At 47.4% G+C, this 19,879-nt stretch overlaps 1 protein-coding gene and 1 non-coding gene across 2 annotated transcripts; one reads left to right on the top strand and one right to left on the bottom strand.

Annotated features, from left to right (window-relative positions):
* The first annotated feature begins 2,321 nt into the window (after positions 1–2,321).
* Positions 2,322–18,597, top strand: Coq2 (coenzyme Q2, polyprenyltransferase). Its single transcript, XM_003469405.5, has 7 exons — positions 2,322–2,615; positions 5,871–6,037; positions 11,004–11,125; positions 12,622–12,707; positions 14,315–14,448; positions 15,653–15,841; positions 18,070–18,597. Exons 1-7 carry the CDS (start codon positions 2,363–2,365, stop codon positions 18,235–18,237), a joined length of 1,119 nt encoding a protein of 372 aa, XP_003469453.1. The 5' UTR covers positions 2,322–2,362; the 3' UTR covers positions 18,238–18,597.
* Positions 10,118–10,201, bottom strand: LOC111756729 (small nucleolar RNA SNORD60). Its single transcript, XR_002791141.1, has one exon. It is a non-coding gene; the product is annotated as a small nucleolar RNA SNORD60 (small nucleolar RNA).
* Positions 18,598–19,879: the final 1,282 nt, after the last annotated feature.

The raw sequence follows: 19,879 nt of genomic DNA, 5'->3' as shown, positions 1-19,879 counted from the left end.
GAGGAAATAGACTTCCCAGTCGGATTCTGCCTACTATTCCAAATGCCCACGTGGCAGAAGACTCTGGCAGTGGCAGAGAGGACAGCAAACCAAACAGCAGCAGTGGCTCAGACCCCAACACCACTTCTTCCGCAACCCGCCCCCCAGTCTCCCACCAAACATAAAGGCCACTCTGGTGACCCATGCACACCCACAGTGATGGCACAGCTCATAACAGCTGAAGCTTGGGAGCTGTCTCAATGCTCATCAACAGGTGAATGGGTAAAGAAAATGTGGTATCTCTAAACAGTGGGGTACCACTCTGCCATCAAGGAGGACATACTTCAATCATTTGGATGGAAATGGATGCACCTTGAGTCCCACTACTAAGTGAAATAAATTAGACGCAGAAGCTTAAATAGCACATGATTTGTGCTATCCTTCTGTTTCCATTAAATCTAGAATTGAGGGCCAGGAATATAGCTCAGGAGCACAGTGCCTGCCTGGCAAGCATGAGGTCTTGAGCTTAATCCAAATGTACCCCCCCCAAACAAATCAAAAACCAAAAAAGAAATTGAAACCAAAAAATCCCACTAGAATTGCAATTGAACAAACTGTGAGCTGGTTTTATAAAAAGAAGAACTGGCCCTACCACTACACACTTAGGCAGATGGTGGTCAAAGAGGTTGGTTGGACTGTGAAGTATCCATTGTGTTCTTGGTTTTCCTCATACAGCAAGGCAGAAATATTTGTTTCCAATTTTGTCACTATGTCAGACCAGTGTTGTATTTGCACAGTAACACTGTGCAGGAATGGTTTGAGACTAGTCTTTAGAAAGCCTTACTTCCCGGGCTGACCTTTGACTTCCATCTAGGAACTTACATTTTGGGAGAGATCATTCCTAGTACTGATAAAGTTAGCTCACTATGCCTAAAGTGTTGTTTCTTTTTTAACAGTATGTTAATACTGAACACCTCTTAAGCTTGGAATTCTGCTACACGCAAGACAGTGCTTAACCCTGGCACTGTCTTTAAGTTTCCCTGGAGATGACACACCACACATTTCACAGTTCATTGTTGAGGGAATTAAGCTCTGTTCCGTTGGACTCTACCAGGAGAGGACTTGGAAACGTGCACATAATTCAGCCATCCTTCCACGAGCTCTTTTTCTCTACAGACTTTGCTTTTATATTTTGGTTGCAATAAGCGGGTATCACCATACCCTGAGTCCTTGAGTCCCTCAGTGGATTGCTGAATCTGGCAATGGCCTTAGCAACTTCTATCAGTTATCTAGAAAGAAAACTGCACTGAATAAACCTGTAGGATTGGAATAAAAATTGGGCACCCCCAAAACGTACCAGATGGGTCCCTCTCCCAGGGAGACAAATCACAGAGTACTGCTTTGTTCCTGTAGATAATCACAAACTGCAATTAATATTAGCACCTCAAAATGAACCTCAAAATTCTCCAACATAATTTATTCATCTTTGTAATGTATGGGTATACTGTACTTCCAAGTACAAGAAACGTTTTATCAATAATACACTTTTCCCGGAAGGTGGAACGAGTATTCATGATACTCCTGAATTTTAAATCATGGGATAGAGGCCGTGGTAGACTCTAAGCAATGGAAACAGCGCGTGGCCGTCAAAGTGCCCCGTGTTTGGCATAGCAAGCACCAGACACCTGGAGTATAAACTGTGGCCGAGGGTCAGGGAGCAACTTGTGGAAAAGGCTAAGTCAGGGGCTTCGGATGTCAAGCTGTGGAATCTGGACTTACACTGGTGAGCTCATAGCTCAATAGGTGACTCATATTAAGTCCTTTTAAGGTTCCAGATAGACTGAAGTCACACCAGGATTCAGGGAGCTGGAGCCCTTGCAGACAGCGGGTGGCGTCATTCTCGCAGGGGGGAGGCGCGGGCGCCCCCTGCCGGGACCCACTCAAAGCCAGGCAGAAGCCACAGCATTGAGCGTGCAGGTTTCAAGGAAAGGAGGCTGAAGATGAGCCCAGCTCCCCAGAAGACTAATCGGAAGAGTGGCTTCCGGGGCCCACGGAGAGAGCCTGCGGGCGCGGCCGCACCCCGCTTTACAGTTGCACGGTGACCGCCTTTAACCTTGAACAGTTTTACAGATTGATATTTTGGAGTCAGCAGGTTAGCAGCTTTCCTTTTTCTGGTACAACCACCGGTGTAAATAAACACTCCTTTCGCATTCATCGAGAAAGCTGACCACGACGTCACGCCCACACGCAGCCGCTACCTGGAGGCCGACTCGGAAGCGGCGCGCCCACCCCGCCTCCCTGGTTTGGCTTCCCGGACGCCATTGCGCATGCTTGCCCTGTCCGCGCCGGAAGTGACGTCACCGAAGCCCCCCCTGCAAGTACAATGCTGAGCTTGTGGGGAGCCGGCCTCGTGCGCGGCTTGGGGGCCATGCCCCCGGCCTGGCAGTGGGGCTCACACGGCCGACCTCTGGCCCTGGCGCGTGCGGCAGGGGCGCTCGGAGCGGTGGGCTGGCGGGCCCGGGCCCCGAGGGAGCCGCGCGGGCGCGCGTTCGGTCTGTCTGCAGCGAAAGTGGTGAGCGCGGCGCCCCGCCCCCTGCAGCCCTACCTGCGCCTCATGCGCCTGGACAAGCCCATAGGTGAGTGGGGCGGCTTCCCGAGGGCCCCGCCGGCCTCACGCGAGCCCGGAGCCCCGGGGCGGGCAGCAGCCAAGCTCACTCATCCCGATGCGGGCGTGGGCGCTGAATCTGGCGGGACGCTGCGCTCGGGCTGCCCTGCGTTTGCGGATTGCAGTGTTGGGAGCACTTTTGCGTTCCCTCAGAGCCTGACACAACTGTAAGGCCTGCGCGACAAATAATCCATTAGGGCCCGAAGAGCCCGAAGAAACGACGGCTTCTCGCCGCGCCAGCCCAGAAGCACCTGGTGTTTGGGGCTGAGCTTTCCCCGCACCATCCCTAACACCAGTCTAGCGCCTTCGGGGGCGCGGCAGGTGCAGCGCTTGCGGGCTGCCTGTCCGCTCCAGGTAGCTGCCTTCGGGTAGTCCGCTGCCTCCACTCTGAGCCCGGATAGCTCAGAGTGAGGATCCGCTGACCTTCCTGTTAACTCCTACCACTCCTTTACTCAGCGTTTCTTCATAGCAGGCAGTTTCATTTCAGTGTACGCCCCACGGACGTGTACTTGTCTATCCAGTGTCTAAAATGTTGCCTGGCAGCGTTACTAAAAGGATTAATAAATTTCTGCCACATCACCTAGTCTTAAAGTTAGAAACTCGCTGCTTTCATGGAACTCTGGTCTGTTGGGGAAATGAAAACAGGTGAACTGGGAATGTGTGGGATCACAGGAGTGGTACAGGTAGTAAGTGCTGCGGAAAGAGAAGTTACTGTGAGCCTCCATTACTGGAAGACGTCTAGGGAAGAAATTGAACCTCAAAAGATGGGTTGCTTTTACAGAGGAGGGAAGAGAGGAGGAGGCAGACAATAATGGAAGCTAAGGCTGGACACCAGCTGATTGGAAGACTACCGAGGTGGGAAAGATGGAGGCTGAGCACCAGCTCATACCTATGTTGACATTTGGCTGTTTCAGCACGTGGGGCACATGCCTGGGTGTAGTCTCACCACCTTTGCCCAGCCAAGAGACCCAGCTTATGTCTTGTTTTTGGAATTCTAAGGTTATGCACACATGTTTGAGATCAGAGCACTAGGAGCCTTAACCATTTGCATTTAGAGCATAAAAGCAGTTACCTCCGTATCAGATGATAAGGACTTCCCGCCACCATTCAGATGCTGAATAGATGCCTTGCATCTTTAGAGACAGGTTCCAGTTAACAGGCATGAAGGTTTAAGCCCAGTTCAAACCCATAGCCTGACTATTAATCAGTCCTCTTGGGTTCTGCACCAGAGACTGTGGGGGATCAGCTTACAGACACCCAAGAAAGACTGATAGCTGCCGTTATTTTCATTTCCGTAGTCAAACCTGTGCCTTTTCTCCTGGTGCCTGGACATTTTTCCAGTTAACAAGAGGCCATGAAGTGGTTATGAGCAGAGTCCTGGAGCCAGACCTTTTGGATTGGGCTCTATCCATTCAGGAACCTTGGTTAAATTACTTTCTGGGCTTTATTTCTTATCTATAATGTGAAGATATTAATATTCTGTAAGGTTGCATGATGTTTTACAAACATGCTGAGTACTTTGAACAGTAACTGACATGAAAGAAATATTAGCCATTATTACTGCGTAAATGTGTACTACAGAAAATTGTGTTTATAGTTATGTGTGTTAAGATGATACTAGCCTACATGCTTTTTTACTTTTCATTCATTTATTTATTGGTACTGGGCATCGAACTCATGACCTGGTGCTTGCCAAGTAGGTGCTTGTGACACTGAGCTAAACGCCTGGCCCTAGCCTACATGCTTTTTATAAATTTTCTATAAAGCTTAGGATTCATTCAACAAATATTTTTTTCTTGAGCCCCTATTAGAATTCCTGATTTAAGCTGGGTGTGGTGACACACACTTGTAATCCTAGCACTCAGGAGGCTGAAGCAGGAGGATTGTTGTGAGTTTGAGTGTGTCCTGGGCTACAAAGTGAATTCAAGGCCAGCCTCAACTGCATAGTGAAACCCTGTCGCAAAAAGACAGAAAAGCAAAAATAAAGCCAGACAAAAAACAATTACTAGAATTCCTGGTTTACTTGTTTATTTAAGTTCTGTTGTGTGGTAATTTTATGTTTATTTTACTTTCCTGAAGTTATTACTTTCATAAGCCCATAGTAGGTTTCATTGTTTTTGGAGAGGACAGTACAACTTCTTTCAAACTGGCCAGTCAACCTGCATTATGCCAAGAAGTTTCAGCAGGTGGCACTCTTTCCCACTAACTTATTTAGGGTTGATTATGTTACATTAAAGATAATGTATTGGGTGAATGAATCTTAGATTGATTTACACAGACACTTTACTCTGCCCATCACCTTTCAGAACTTATTTCATCTTCTAGAGATTATCTTCCTTGGTAGGAGACATTTATTTCTGCAACCTGTTTGTCTCTTACTATCTCTGCATCTTTTTTACAGAAGGGACCAAAAAGAATCAGTGTCACAGGAAAGACAGGAGAAAAGACAGAAAAAAATGGTGCTGAGAATTAATAGGTACAGAAGACCAAGAAGTAGAACGTTTTTAATACCAAATAGCAAAAAGCTGTCGTAGAACAGCCCCTGTCTCGTGGGTCCATCTCAGTGTGTTGCCCTAACTGCAGTAAGGGAAGTTTTCACTAACTGTTGATAGATTAGGTGCATAGGGAACAAAACCAGAAGTTACTGGGTGTTGCGTGAAAAGTATTCTTTGCTAGTTCCCCTCTACAAAAGCCACTGTCAATATATTACTACTGTGTGCTGCGTCTTCTTTATTAATGTGTGTTTCTTGACATCACATGTGAACACGCACTGTCTGAAGCTTTAATACATAGAGGTGTATACCCACACAGTATGAGACATTGTAAGTTGTCTTCTATGAGTGTTGAACCGTTTTGTGACTTCATCAGAAATCCAGCCTCCCAGGGCATATTGTGAGACTTTGGGCTTTGCCAGTCTGACAGATGACAAATGTGACCAGACTAGTTTGAAGGTGTGTTTTCAAAGTTGAGTGTGCCTTGCTATGTGGAAGAGCCATTTTTAGTTCTTCTCTGTGAATATTACTTTTATTATGTCTTTCATGTGCTTCCTAGTTGGATACCTCATCTTTTTATTCTCCATTTCCAGGGCATCTTTACTGATGAGTGAGAATAGTCTTGACTCTGCTTATAGTGTTCTTTACTTCTTTAGGATGTGGTGTTTAAACAGTAGAAGACCAATTGACCAACTTGAATTCCTACTTTTTTTTGTCTTTCTGCTTCCTCTTAGGAACCTGGCTGTTGTATTTGCCATGTACCTGGAGCATTGGTTTGGCAGCTGAGCCTGGGTGTTTTCCAGACTGGTACATGTTGTCTCTCTTTGCCACTGGAGCTGTTCTGATGCGCGGAGCAGGCTGTACTATTAATGACATGTGGGACCGTGACTTCGATAAAAAGGTAGTTTCCTCCTGGAAAGGAGCAGAGAGGCAGCTCTCATTTCTGCAGAATGCCATGGTTGATCACTCGGTGGTCTAACTGACATCAGCGTGAGAAGTGTGGGCGTCGGGGACAGCGGTGCTGCAGGTGTGGTCCCCTTCTTTCACAGCACAGGTGTCCACGGGCAAGGTGTGTATCTTTGCCATGATTCAGCGTTTGCAGGGTGAGGGTGCCCGAGTTCAGGGCTGGGGCTGGAATTCTCCACCTCTGTGCTGAGCACCTGTCCTGCTGCCCAGGCATCTCCCGGAATCAGGTCTTAACTTAGCTGGGCCTGGATGGTGCTGTTAGCGTCACCTGTGCAGGAGATGCCCCCATTCTGTTTGCTTTTCAGGGTCTCAGTTACCCACTGGAGCCACAGCACAAAAATATTTCAGATTTCAGAATAGGCGATTCATAAGCTTTAAATAGCACCATTCTGAGCAGTGTGATGGATGACAGCTTTTACTAAAGTATACTGCTATAATTGTTCTATTTTATTTTTAATTACTATGGTTAACTGCTTACCGTACCTGAAATATAAATTTAAATTCTATTGCGAGGTATTTACAGGGAAAAGCAGGCATAGTCAGTTTGGTACTGTTAGACTTCAGGCATCTACCGGAGGTCTTATAGGCATCCCTTGTGGGTGAGGAGTAACCACAGCTAGTTTTTGAAGAAACACAACTCTGTAGAAATACAACTCTTCTTTTCTTTGAAGAAAAATTTTACACACTTGTTTAGAAAAATTCTAGAAATATAGAAATGAAAAATTAGAAAGTACACATCTTCCTTATTTCCTCCTCAGTCCTCAGAGAAAATTTTGGTTAAATTGCCCCTCCATATTCCTCTGGCTTATTTTATATGCATACTACATGTATTATTATTTCCTTATTTTCTCCACAAAGAGGCCATCTTTTTGCTTTTTATTCTAGGCACTCTGATCGAAGTTCAGGATCATTAAATGCTTGTGTACATAATTTGAATTGGGTCTGGGAATATAGCTCAGCAGCACAGCGCCTGCCTGACAAGCATGAGGTCCTGAGTTTGATTCCTGGTACCAAAATCATCATCATCATTGCCATTGAAGTGAAAAGAAGCCCACAGTGAATTATATAATTTCTATAAACTTTCACATAATCTGAATGTTCTTTAAGGAAAACACATTTAGAAGAGTTTTTGGCTTAGCACAGTGTCAACATTCGCCTTTTTTTTTTCTTTGAGAGGAGTCCTTGCTGTGTAGCCCAGGCTGTCCTGCACTCATGGTGAGCCTCCGGAGTGACTGGAGTGCCTGGTAGGAGTGTGTGCCGCCACACCCAGCATTCACAGTGCTGTTAATTAGGAGACATTTTGTGCTGTGTGTGGGAGCAGTGTCCCTCTCTGCCTGTGTGAAGGAGAGCATCCTGACTGCAGGGTGTCAAGATGGTTAGAGACCTTAGAGCCCATCCATGACAGTGCGGCCCATCTCTCAGCAGGAGGGGGCACCAGCAAGCGTTAGGACAGCACAGCGGGAGGGGGCTGGAGGAGAGGCAGTGACCAGTGTCTCCACAGTGCTGATGGCCCCTGATGGGGCCTGACGGCCCAGCAGGTGCGGCCTCCCTGATTGGGAGCACGCACACGGTTTCTCATTGTGTGCACCACATGCTGAGGCTCCCGATGCACAGCTCTTCAGAGTAACACTCCACATGTCTACAGCAGCTCAGGAGAAGGCTCACAGAAAATGGAAAAGTGTACTATAAACTAGTATAAGGATTAGATCTGTTTGGATAATCAGACATTTAAGATTATTTGAAAGCATTTTGTTCTTATCCTACCTACCAAAACCAGTTTAAGACCTGTAGCTGGTGAACAGGGAATCTGAAGATGAAATGCAAAATTATAATTTCTGTGTTTTGTTTTTTCTTTTGTTTTTGCAGCCCGATGGTTGAACTCAGGGCCTTTACCCTGAACTACATCTGTAGCCCTTTTCCCTTTTTTGGTTTATCAAGACAAGGACTTGCTAGGTTGCCCAGCCTGGGCTGGAACTTGTGGTCCTCCTGCCTCAGCCTCCCACATCACGGGGGTGTGTCACCACTCCTGGCTTGCACACAGATGTTTATAGTGGCTTTAGTTGTAATAAACTGGGACAGTCCGATGTCCTTCACTGGATGCATAAACAGTGTAGGACACCTCTGTGCCACCTTCCAGGGGACCGCACTGAGGAAAAGTCCTTGGAAAAAGTTGGATGCCATGTGCTTCCATGCTTGCAGCATCCTTGAAGTGGCACTGCAGAGTGAGGAGCAGATGCACTGGCAGGGAGTCGAGAGGGAAAGGAGACAGGTGGCTGGCGGAGGGCAACGCAAGGGACCTGTGCTAGCCGTGTTCCCGTCCTGTGTCCAGCAGCCTTGGGACCTTGCTGTGAGGGGCTGGGGCAGAGTTCACTGGTGCCAGAGCGCACGCCTAGCACACACAGTCCTGAGTTCCCTCCAAGTAATGCTCTGGGTTGTGAGACGTCCTGTATGATGTTACTGTTGAAAGGAAGCCCATAAAGAGTTTCCTGCCTTAAAACTGCAAAAGAAAAAACTTTAAAAAATACATTCAAACCAGCCAACTTTCTCCGTGTTTTTACTCAGCAAAGGAGGGCCAGTTTGATTCTCCCCAAGTGTTTAGCCCTGTAGGTAAAAGGGAGCTGATTAGGTGTCCTTCTCATGCCTCTTTCCCGGATAGAAGGACAAGCTCAGATAGTGTCCTATCGTACCACAAGGCGCCAAATGAATGTGTTATAGCTGTTGAGGTGGTTTTACAATATGCTGTGTGTTTCTTTAGAAGGATGAGTTAAAAAGCTTGACCTAACTATATGCTTACCTCAATTTCTTAAAAGCAGTGTGTCATTAAGGACATGTTTATGGGTTTTGCTTAATGCATTCCAAGTTAAATAAAGAGCTAATAAATTAAATGTAAGTAAATTGTTATGAGGGCATATTATGTTTGTTGATGTAATTTGTTTGTAATTTGTTTGTTGATGTAATTTGTTTGTAATTTACCAGCAGCACAATTGTGTGACACAAGTTAGGTTAAGAGCATCGAAATATTAATACATGGATATCAATGGTTTACTTTTTTTTTTCTAATCGGTATCAGGGATCGAACTCACGACCATGCGCTTACAAGGCAGGTGCCTATGCTGCTGAGCTAAATCCCCAGCCCCTATGGTTTACATTTGTAAGCTGCAAGTCTTCTGATTTCATACATTGTTTTTCTCTCTTTATTCTTTTTGTATTGAGTCAAACTCAGGACCTTGTGCTTGCCAGGTAGGCGCTTGTGCCATCAAGCTACAGACCTGGCCCCTTCGTTTTACTTGAATGGGCCGAGTTCGCCACATAGAATCGATTAAACATTGTGTATGCGTGTGCTTCAGACTGTGCATTTCTACCCTGTGATTAAATGCTGTTATTCCTTCTCCCTTTCTGTATTTAACAGATGGGTTCCCAAGGCTAGGTTAAATAATTTGCCAAAACTCACATAGCCAGTAAGTGATAGAATTCAAATGCTGGGCTAATTCCAGGTCCTGTCTTCTTACTTTCTAGCGCTGTTGACAGTTTTGGGAGTGCTCTTTATTTGTGGTGGAGTTTGGGCTGATCGTATTTCTTAAAGAAAGAAAAGCAGCGCATGTGCGTCACTTTCTTAGCGAATTTGCTCAGTGTCCCAGGGATCTCACCGCAGGAATGAGCATGGGTGCTGTGATGACACAGCGCCCTCAGGCAGCAGCAGACACACTCCCCGCACAGCGCTGGTGTTGTCTTCTCTCTTCACGCCTGTCCTTTGGCTCAGACACCCCTGTGCTGATAGGTTCGCCTCACCTGCGTGTTGCAGCTTCCCCTCCCCAGAACGCCCCTCATCCTTGCCCCTCTTCTTTGTGGAAACTGAACTTACTGTTGGTGATGCTGAGTGGCTAAAGGCTGGATGAGGAAGGTGCTTTGTTTTGTTTGTCTGGAGATGGGGTTGGAAAGTCAAATGAAAGGGAATGAGCGGCCGGAGTTCTTAGCCCTTTTCAAAGCTATTTTAAATGGGCAGCTTTGTTTTTTTAAGCCTCAGTTTCTCAATATAATCAGACTGCACTATGCAGTTCTCATATGAAGTGTCAGAATTTAGAACAATTCGTCACTGGCTTGGAGCTGCATCCAGGTAACTAGGCCTGCCCAGTCTTACCTGCCGGTGGTTCAAGAAGATACGTTTAAACAACAATGGCTAAAGTGGACCCAGGCCAAGGATGGATTCAAGGCTATGCCAGCCTGCAGGTTCAGGAGATGCCCAAGATCCCATTAAGCGTGTGACTTTTTCCCATATGGTGACATACCATCTGCGGAGAAGAAGCACTCGACCCTTGTGCTCTATCCCAAAAGTTAATGGGCAGCTTTATAGCAGGAGCAGTGAGGCAGGCAGAGGTTGGAGACCAGCCTGGGCTCCAATCGAGCTCAGGGCCAGCCTGAACTGTGTAGTGAGACTGTCTCAAAAAGGCAAAGAACCAACCACAAGCAAACAGGCAACTTTCATTCTTGAGGGCACTTAAGTGTTGATTTCACTCTACTTATGCAGTGGGCCTTTGATTTACAAACCCATTGACTGGTTTCAACTCGGTGTCAGCTGAAGGCTGAGGCCCCTCGACACAGCCTTCAGAGTCTCTCCAGTATATGAGAGATCTCGGTGTCCTTAGAGGGACATTGGCCCAGGCTTTTTCAGTTAACCCCATACAGGAAAGGATGTTGTCGTGTTCCTTCCAGAACTCTAAGGGTTAAATCTACCTTTGAGCCCACCTGGAAACCCTGCAATCCACGTCATAACCCAGGTCATTCCCCTAACTGTCCACTGTATCTGCGCCTCAGTGCGTACCACAGAAAGTCTCTTCACTAAGTGTTTAAGCCACAGTGTCTATGCATGAGGCTAAGGCATCTGTCTGTGTCTTCTGTTTAAGGTCACAAGAACGGCAAATCGCCCAATAGCCGCTGGAGACATTTCAACTTTTCAGTCCTTGGTTTTTCTTGGGGGACAGCTGACCTTGGCGCTATGTGTTCTTCTGTGTCTGAATTACTACAGGTACATTACATGTGTTTCTCATGAGCTTGTATAGACTCACTTCTGAGATGGAGGAAGTAAAATAGAAAAACCTTTGTCGGCTGGGGATTTAGCTCAGCGGTATAAGCACCTGCCTTGCAAACAGGCGGTTGTGAGTTTGATCCCCGGTACCGCTTTAAAAAAAAAAAAAAAAAAAAAAAGATAATGGCAGAGTTGCCAGAAGTAAAAGAAAAAAAGTGAAAAACCTTTGTCAACAAAGTTGCTTATTGGCTGTCTATCCAGGATCTGTAAGTTATGAAGCATAAATACATTAACGCACCACACACTGTAAAATCTGCTTCAAGAATGCTTCCAGTCAGACAGAGAAGGTGGCATGCACCCCGCAATCCCAGCATTCTGGGAGTTCCAGCCCCGCCTGGGCAACTTGGCAAATGCGTGAGATCCTGTCTCAAAATTTTAAAAATAGGAAAGAGGCTGAGGATGTAGCTCAGTGAGAAGACCCTGGGTGCCATCTCCAGTCCTGCAAAACAAAATGACAGTGATAGCCAAAACCCGCTTTCAGCTGAGAGAGTTAGAGTCAGCGCAGAGCGGGTTCTGAGCCACCTTACTGAGGGCATAGGTCCCTCTGAAGGCTAAGTGTGTCACCGCTTGTGTGTGCGGAGGTTGTGCCAGAGCTGTCTCCAAAGGTGGTGGGGCACAAACAAGTAGGCTCATTCTCAGGGAGGAACTGTCGCCTTTCTCCCTGATTACCAGGGGCTTCAAGAAGGAAAAAAAAAAAAGACACAGATGGTGGGAGTGTCAGCTATAAGCCTGGCTGTAGGGCCAGGCTCACCCGGCCATGGGCTAACAACCGGAATAACTTGAAAACACCCCTAGGAGGTTCTGGGGGTGCTGTGAGTTGGACTTCAGGAACCAGAGCATCCTGGGTCTCCACGCTTGCCTTTTCCTGGGAGCTAACTCCCACCATGAGTGGAGGAGTTCTCTCGTGGAAGTCTGGTCCGCTGGCCACTTCGGCCTCAGATGGTTTCAAGAGGCCATGTGTGGTGGGAAGCAGGCTGGACTCGATCTCAGTCTCAGCTCTGCTGTGGGCAAGCTGTGTGACGGTGACAGGTTGTTTCATCTCATCTGCGGAGAGGAACCAGAAGCAAACCATGGACAATGCAGGCGCTTATGCCGCTGAGCTAAATCCCCAGCCCCCTGCAAGCTGAACTTCTGGCAGAAGCAAACCATGGACAAACCAGGACAAGCAAAGCTATGTCCTGGGGCGTGGTGAAGACTGTAACAAGCTAGCAAATGTAAACCACGCCGTGCTGTGTGTCAGCTGTTTGTTTGGTGTTTAGTCAACATAAAATACTTTCCTAATCATCCTTTATAAGAGGAAAAGCCGTAGTCCAGAGAGAGAATTTTTCGTGACAAAAACCATTATTTAAGACCTTAAAAATTTCCAGTAGTGCTACGTCTCCCAGTACTTAGTGATTCCCAAGTGACGGTGACATTAACCATTCTCCTGTTTGCAGCATAGCTCTGGGAGCAGCGTCGCTGGTTCTGGTCATCACCTACCCCCTGATGAAGAGAGTCACGTACTGGCCTCAGCTAGCCTTGGGTGAGCTTGAAACAACTGTTTCCTTTGACGTGCTCTAGTTACATTTTTCTCTATCATGTGTATATATATATATACACATATGTGTGCTGTCATGAAAATTTCCAAACCAAGAATATTTGTAAAGGGGACAATTAATCATTCTTCTTGGCTAAGAAATTGTGTGTCTTTCTGTGATTAACTTTATGGTGTTTTCATAGTGCTTTTTATAGATCTAGGTGTATCACAAGGGGCAGGTTGGTCAAGGGACCCTGAAAAATGTGGGCGTGGTAGGGAGCGCTGCTGGGCAGATGGCTCCCACCCTTTCTGTGCTGCCTGCTGAGCCCTTCCGGGAGGTGCAGTCCTCATCGTCACAGCAGGACTGCTTCCTGGTCTCCCCTTAAGTAAACGGTAAGTGGCTGAGAGAGAAGCGCCCTCTGTGTGGCCCAGCCTCTGTGTGGGTGTTTAGTGCTGTGCTGCTGTGGGAAGGGAGGTGGGGAGGTAGGCAAAGCTGCTCCCTGGCTCTGTTACTCTGTTTCTAGAAGACTAGTATAAGCCTACCATGATTCTGGTGAGCCACTTTTCTGGTACATAAAAGGACAGACACAGTCAGAAAACTGGTAAGAGCCTGGCTTGCAGGGAAGTTGTGGGGAATGTTTGTCCTTTCCTGAGACACTCCCACTGGATACTCTTGTCATTGTTAAAAAATAAATAAGTAAATAATTTATATCTTAACTAACCCGGGAATCTTGGTAAGAGGAAGAGATGCATTTCCAGATTATCATATAATACCCAGAAACTGGTACATTTAATGTGAACCTTTATCAAACCTCTACTTTTACGTTGCGTCAGGAATTGCACTGAGTACTCGGGATACAAAAAAGATAACCCATTCACCATCTCTAAGGAGCTAGAGGAGGAGACTGCAAGTCTGGAGGCGACTGGAGTAGCCGCTGGTGTGCACAGGCTGGGGACTTCAGGGGACAGGCACTGGGTTAGCCCAGGGCAGCCTCCGGGGAAGGAGGGTTAGGAAAGAAGATGTGGGCTTGCCGAGTTTAAGGGGTCGGGGGGGACTCACGGGCAGGAGGTCCTGCCAGAAGTTCAGCTTGCAGGGGGCTGGGGATTTAGCTCAGCGGCATAAGCGCCTGCATTGCAAGCAGGTAGTTGTGAGTTCGATCCCCAGTACCAGTAAAAAGGAAAAAGACAAAAAAAAAAAAAGTTCAGCTTCCAGTCTGGGGCCTGCAGGTAGAGAATTGGGAGTTGTCACCATGTGGGCGTTTCCCTACAGTCCTCAGGGACAGTGTTCCTGTGGGTTCACAGATGGAAGGAGCACAGGCTTGTGAGTTGCTTGGGTCTGAGCTCCCACCACAGCACCACCACCATCTGTTGACCGAGCCAGACACAGTAGTGGGGTTCGTGCTCCCCTGTTTACCTCAGCAGAGATGCCCTTGAGCCAACTAACCTCAGCCCGTTTCCTTTCTTGAAGGATGTAACTGATGCACTGAGACGCCTTCATGGAGCTGGTGGTGCACAGCCCACCCGTGGGCCTGCAGGGGCAGCATGGTGCCTGAAGACAGCCCCCTTCCCTATGCACCCACCGGCCATCCTTTTTCCCTTGTGTCTGCTTGCAGGGCTGACGTTCAACTGGGGCGCGCTGCTTGGCTGGTCTGCCGTGAGGGGCTCCTGTGACCTGTCCGTGTGCCTGCCTCTCTACTTTGCTGGGGTCATGTGGACACTGGTCTACGATACTATTTATGCCCATCAGGTGAAGAGCGCTGTGTCTTTAGCTTATGGGTTGTGGTTTATAAGAACTATTTCATGAGTGCTAAATAAGGGGAAAGTCTTCCTAGAAAGTCACAACTCCATGGCTGCAGCAAAATTGTTGTTTCGTGTTTATCTTCGTTTCCCAAAAAGTTCAAATCATTCTTTTATTTTTAAGCATTTAAATAATAATCACAGTGCAGGAGGCACTGACTCTGCACTGTTTTAAACACTTCGCACTTCGTACTGATTTACTCTGCATAGAGGCTGCAGGGAAGGTACTTTCCTTAACCTGTGTTATGGATGAGATGTGGACAAGTGACCTGTCCTCATCACACAGTCGGGAGGTGGCAGGGCTGAAGGTCAGCCCGAAGCTCCAAAGTCCCACAAGTCACTGTCCCTCTGTACCACCCTGACCACCACATTGGGCAGCTTTCTCACTGGGGTAGGGAATGAACATTTTCCCTTATTTTCTGACTTCCTACCATTGTCTCTGTAAGATGACACAGTGGTCCATGGTCTTGGCAAGCCGTAATTACTTCAGCCTACCAGGACGTCCACCGAAACTGTTTGAGTTTTCAAGATCACAGATGCTGTTACTCTGTTCACTAGCGCTTCATGAGTACGAGGTTTTTGGGAAATACAGTCCTGGGTACGAGGCGTAGTTCCTGCAGGAGAGCGGGTGGCTGGGTGGCCAGGCGGAGTCGTGCATCCTTGTGAAGGGGGATGTGGTGCGGTGCAGTGTGAGTGGGCGGGAGCTGTCTGGGTGGACATGGCCGGTGCTGAGTGAGCAGTCGTGTACGTGTGGTTTAGCACGCTTGAGCTGCAGCCAGAGAGATTACGGGACTAGAGACTCCGAGGCAGAGGGACCTGCGATCGGAGCTGAGCCATGGCCGACTCCAGGGGACGTGTGGTTAGGAGTATGCAGGGCACAGAGACAGCGCGGCCGGTGGGCTTGTCTACAGTAGCCAGCCACTTCACTGGCCTGCACGGCCACCACTGACCACAGGCCACTTAGGAATGACTGCTGTCTCACTGTGTGGTGTATCTCCCTGTTCTAAAAAGACCATTTCTCCCGCAGTTACAGTGATGATTCTGCACCTTGGGATTGTATTAAATGCCACCAAATCACACGCTGCCAAACCTGAGCTGTATGGTATGAGGAGGAGCTCCATAAAATAATGTTTCTTACTGTTTCCTGCCATCAGGACAAAAGAGATGATGCTCTGATCGGCCTCAGGTCCACGGCGCTGCTGTTCAGAGAGGACACCAAGTACTGGCTGGGCGGCTTCAGCGTGGCCATGCTGGGGGCTCTGAGCCTGGTGGGTGCCAGCTGCGCCCAGACCCCGCCCTACTACGCTGCGCTGCTCGCCGTCGCTGCCCACTTGGCCCACCAGGTTTGCTCTTCCCTTTCTCCTTCCTCCTTTGGTGGGGGCACGGGTTATGTAAGTAGAATGCTGTCTCTGTTTACTGGGCAGGAAATTTAACTTCGTGACCTGTCCTGACTCCCTTCCCCAGATCCAGCTTGTTATTAAAAGGCTGTATTTTTGTCTTTGCTTTTGTTTTGTTTTGTGTTTTTGAGACAGTTTCACTATGCAGTTCAGGCTGGCTCTGAACTCACTTTGTAGCCCACACTGGCCTTTAACTTCAACTGGCAGTGATCCTCCTGCCTCAGCCTCCCAAGTGCTAGGTACAGGCATGTGCCACCACCCCCATCCAAAGCTGCATTTTAAATAAACAATATAAACCTAAACCTGGATTGGAATTGCTGTATCTCTGGAAAATTTTCAGCTATGTACGAGACAATGTCTAGGTTGAATTGAATTTTTTTTTTTTAAAGAAACATTTGTGGTTTTTGTTTTTTTTTTTTTTTGAATCTGTTTCTGGTTATGGTTGACAAACTAATCTTTCAGAAGTTTGGTTCCCACTGGCCCAGAAAGCAGCACCGAATAAGATAGGAAGCTAAATGCTGACCATGTTGAGGACCTGCTCCAAGGGCAGGAGATGGGCATTCCAGGTATTCAGCCAGCACTGCATCCCTTCGCCCACAAGCGTCTGTTAAGCCTTGTAAAATGAATGACTAAATCTGATTTTGATTATATCAGATCAGATGGACTAATTTTGTAGGAACGTGACTGTTATTTTCTTTGAACAGAGTAAAATTTGTTAGTGAACCTGCTAATGTAGCTGACCTACAGTGGCACTTTGAATTCTGCCCATGATTCTGGAAAAGATGCCCACGTTTGGGTTCTTACAAATGATCAAGGTTGTATTTGTTACCTGGCACAGATTTTACACACAGAAACAAATGGTTACCAAATGATTCTGTTTGCAAACCTATCGTTTGTGAACAGAAGCATCCATCAGTGAAGTAGCACTGAGCTTCACAGAGACTTGTTAAGTGTCCCCTGGTGTAGGTGAGGGCCGTGTCATGGAGTGGGGAGGAGACTGCAGCAGGCTGTGTTTCCTTCCCGGAACCACTGAAGTGGGTCTCAATGGCCCCGGCTCTCCTTCTCCCCTCCAAGTTCTGTAGCCTCCTCCGGCCTTGACTCAGCTGGACTCGAACTGCCCACATCCGTTGACTGTCTGGGCTGATACTGGATACACGTTTGTATTTTAAGTACTTCAGCACCTAAGTAGCAGATGGCAGATGGGAGGAGAAATTGTGAGGACAGTCACAAGTATGAAACTATGGGGAACCCGCCACTTACATTCCAAGTCTCACTTGTGGTCCTCTGTCCAGTCTGCAGTGCCCACTTAGGGCAGACACAGCCTTCTCTTTCCCTGGGCAGAGTGAGACAGGCCTGAGAGACTCTCAGTGTATGTGGACTCCCTCCCGAGGGGAAGTGGTAGGTCTCCTCATAGGGGTGGGAGGGAGGCTTAGAGACATGTCCTGGGTGAAGGGCGCTAGGAACACTCGGTGCCCTCCTGTGCAGCGGCCAGCCCTGTACAGGTGCCCCCTGCCCAGGTACACTGTTTGTCCTTGAGGGCTGCTCTGCTCTGTCCTGCTCTGCTCTGCTGTGCTCTGCTCTGGGCAGTGGGCGCTGCACCGGGGCTGTCTGTATAGAGAAGGGCATGCCCAGGACAGGGTGAGCGTCCCTTATCTGAAAGACTTGGGGCCAGCAGGGTTTTAGGTTTGGTTCGGTTTTTTGTTTTAATATTCACCTGTACTTGAAGCTGTCTTAGGGATGGAAACCAAGTCTGAACACAGCTTGTATCCATTTGATGGCTAAGCATAGCCCGATGGCGGTTCTATGCGGTATTTTTACTGGGCCTCGTTTGACTGCTTTGTCACATGAGGCCAGGGGTAGGATTTTCCGCTCGGCTTCCCATCAGCTCCATGCTAGTGCTGGGTCTTGGAGCCTGTGGTTGGGGGTGGAGGGTGCTGCCCCTGTGAAGGACTGAGTGGTATGGAGTGCGTCTCCAGCATCCCCACACACCCAGGAGCTCCTCAGCACACCCTTAGCCAGGCCCAGTGGAGGTTCTCCTGCCTGGAGGCTGCTGGGGGTGCCGCTTTGGTTACTGCTTTTGGTTACGGCTTTGGTTACTGCCAGCTCCCTAACTGCTTCCTCCCTTCCTCCCTGGGTCAGAGGAGGTCCTCACAGTGCTGTGCTCCTCCCCACAGATCCGCACCCTGGACATCCACAGCCCTGCAGACTGCTGGGACAAATTCAGCTCCAACCGGACAGTGGGCATAATCCTCTTCCTGGGGATCATCCTCGGGAATTTGTGGAAAGAGAAGACAGACAAAGCAAAGGAAAATGAAGATGGCAGAATAAAAATTAACAACTAATGTTTATCTAGGAATTCTGAAAACACTCCCAGGTGTTATAACCACATGATTAGTTTTAAAAAAGCAGTGTGCTACAATGTGTTACAGAAGTAAGGGCCGGAAGATGAAGGGTTAAAGTCTGTTTGCCTGGATTTTAATCTAGCTGTTTGCTGATAAAATTCTTCCCATTGTGAAGCCTGGGACTTAGCAGGAATGAAGTCACAGGAAGCAGACGTATTTTAGCACTTTAGAAAATCCCCTCACAAAACCCATAATGTGTTAGTAGGGGTGTTGATCAAAATATATTACATGCATTGGAACTCAAGGTTTTGTAAAATTAATGGACACTACTGATAAAAGGGAAAAATATTTTACAGAAAATGTGTGTGCTCATCTAAGTGGATGTCTCTGTAAGACATGAACTCTTCGGAAAAAGGCTCCTATGGAAAGTTAGTATCATTCTTCACTGATCTGTACTTGTTTCCTAAGCTGTGTACAGGAGGCCATTCTGGTTTTTATGTTTAGAATAATTTAAGCAGATGCATGAATGTTTTTACTACAGCGACATCTGCCAGTGTTGCCGTCTGTGACGTTTGGTCAGCCTGGTTTCTGTTTGCAGCCCTGGTCATCAGGGGCTCTTTCTGTTTTGTTTTGTTTTATCTTATTGCACTATAATTCGTAGGGCACAGGGTCCTACTCAGCCTGACCCGCAGACACAGTGGGATCCTGAGTGTGCAGAGGGCGGCGGGGGTTGCAGCTTCACAGCCAGAGCAGCCCTGTACCCTGCTTCGAAGGAAATAAGGTTGCCCTCAGGTTTGTAGAGACAATATTCATCAAATGGTAAGAAAAACAATAGTTAATACGCTATATACTGCTATCTTCAGGATAGTTACTCAGGGTACAAGACATGGACAAAAACCATTCTTAAAAAGAGACATATGGAATGTGGAAAAACACTTGTTTTGTCTTTTTGAGACAGGGTCTCACAATGCAATCAGGTTGACCTTGAGTTTACTTGAGGCCCAAGCTGATCAAACTTGCAACAACCCTCCTGCCTCAGTCTCCTGATGCTGGGATTATAGGCATGCACCACCATTCCTGGTTAGGACATTAGTTTTAAATGCTTTTTTTTTGATACCAGGGATCGAACTCACGACTGCCCACTTGCCAGGCAGGTGCTTATGCCAACTGAACTAAATCCCCAGCTAAATGTCATATTTTTAAACTAACCTGTGAATTTGGCCTTTAATTCATATTTTAAGCTAATATATACTTTGAATTTAAAAAATAGACTTCAAGGTAATCTCTTGAGGAAAGAAAGGCAAGGAGGTTATTACATTTTGCAGCTTCCCTCCCAAGTAAAGCGTGGGCTGGAGGGCGGTTGGAGGGCTGTTGCTGTTGCTCTACACTTCCCTGTCTTCCCGCAGATAAGGCCTGGTGGAAATGGAGTCTTCTAAGTATAACCTACCTAACTGTAAAAACTGAAAGAAATGTAGGGCCAGGGGTTTAGCTCAGCCACGTGAGCACCTGCCTGGTGAGTATGGTCATGAGTTGGATCCCCAGTACCAAAAAAAAGGTATGTTAATTTCAAGTTTATTTTCACATCAGATACACTGTTAAAATTAGTTTTACCCATCTCTTATAGGGGTTTTTTTGGTACCGG

Source organism: Cavia porcellus, unplaced genomic scaffold (assembly GCF_034190915.1).
Source record: "Cavia porcellus strain 051 isolate PalLab524CR breed Dunkin Hartley unplaced genomic scaffold, mCavPor4.1 scaffold_5, whole genome shotgun sequence".
Classification (NCBI taxonomy): domain Eukaryota; kingdom Metazoa; phylum Chordata; class Mammalia; order Rodentia; family Caviidae; genus Cavia; species Cavia porcellus.
Note: the sequence above shows the minus strand (reverse complement) of the source record. Positions and strands in the feature narration are given on the sequence as shown.

Coding starts and splice junctions, on each gene's coding strand:
- Coq2 (XM_003469405.5), top strand. CDS start 2,363: ATGCTGAGCTTGTGGGGAGCCGGCCTCGTGCGCGGCTTGGGGGCCATG. Junction 2,616..5,870: donor GCGCCTGGACAAGCCCATAG/GTGAGTGGGGCG, acceptor GCTTCCTCTTAG/GAACCTGGCTGTTGTATTTG. Junction 11,126..12,621: donor CTGTGTCTGAATTACTACAG/GTACATTACATG, acceptor TCCTGTTTGCAG/CATAGCTCTGGGAGCAGCGT.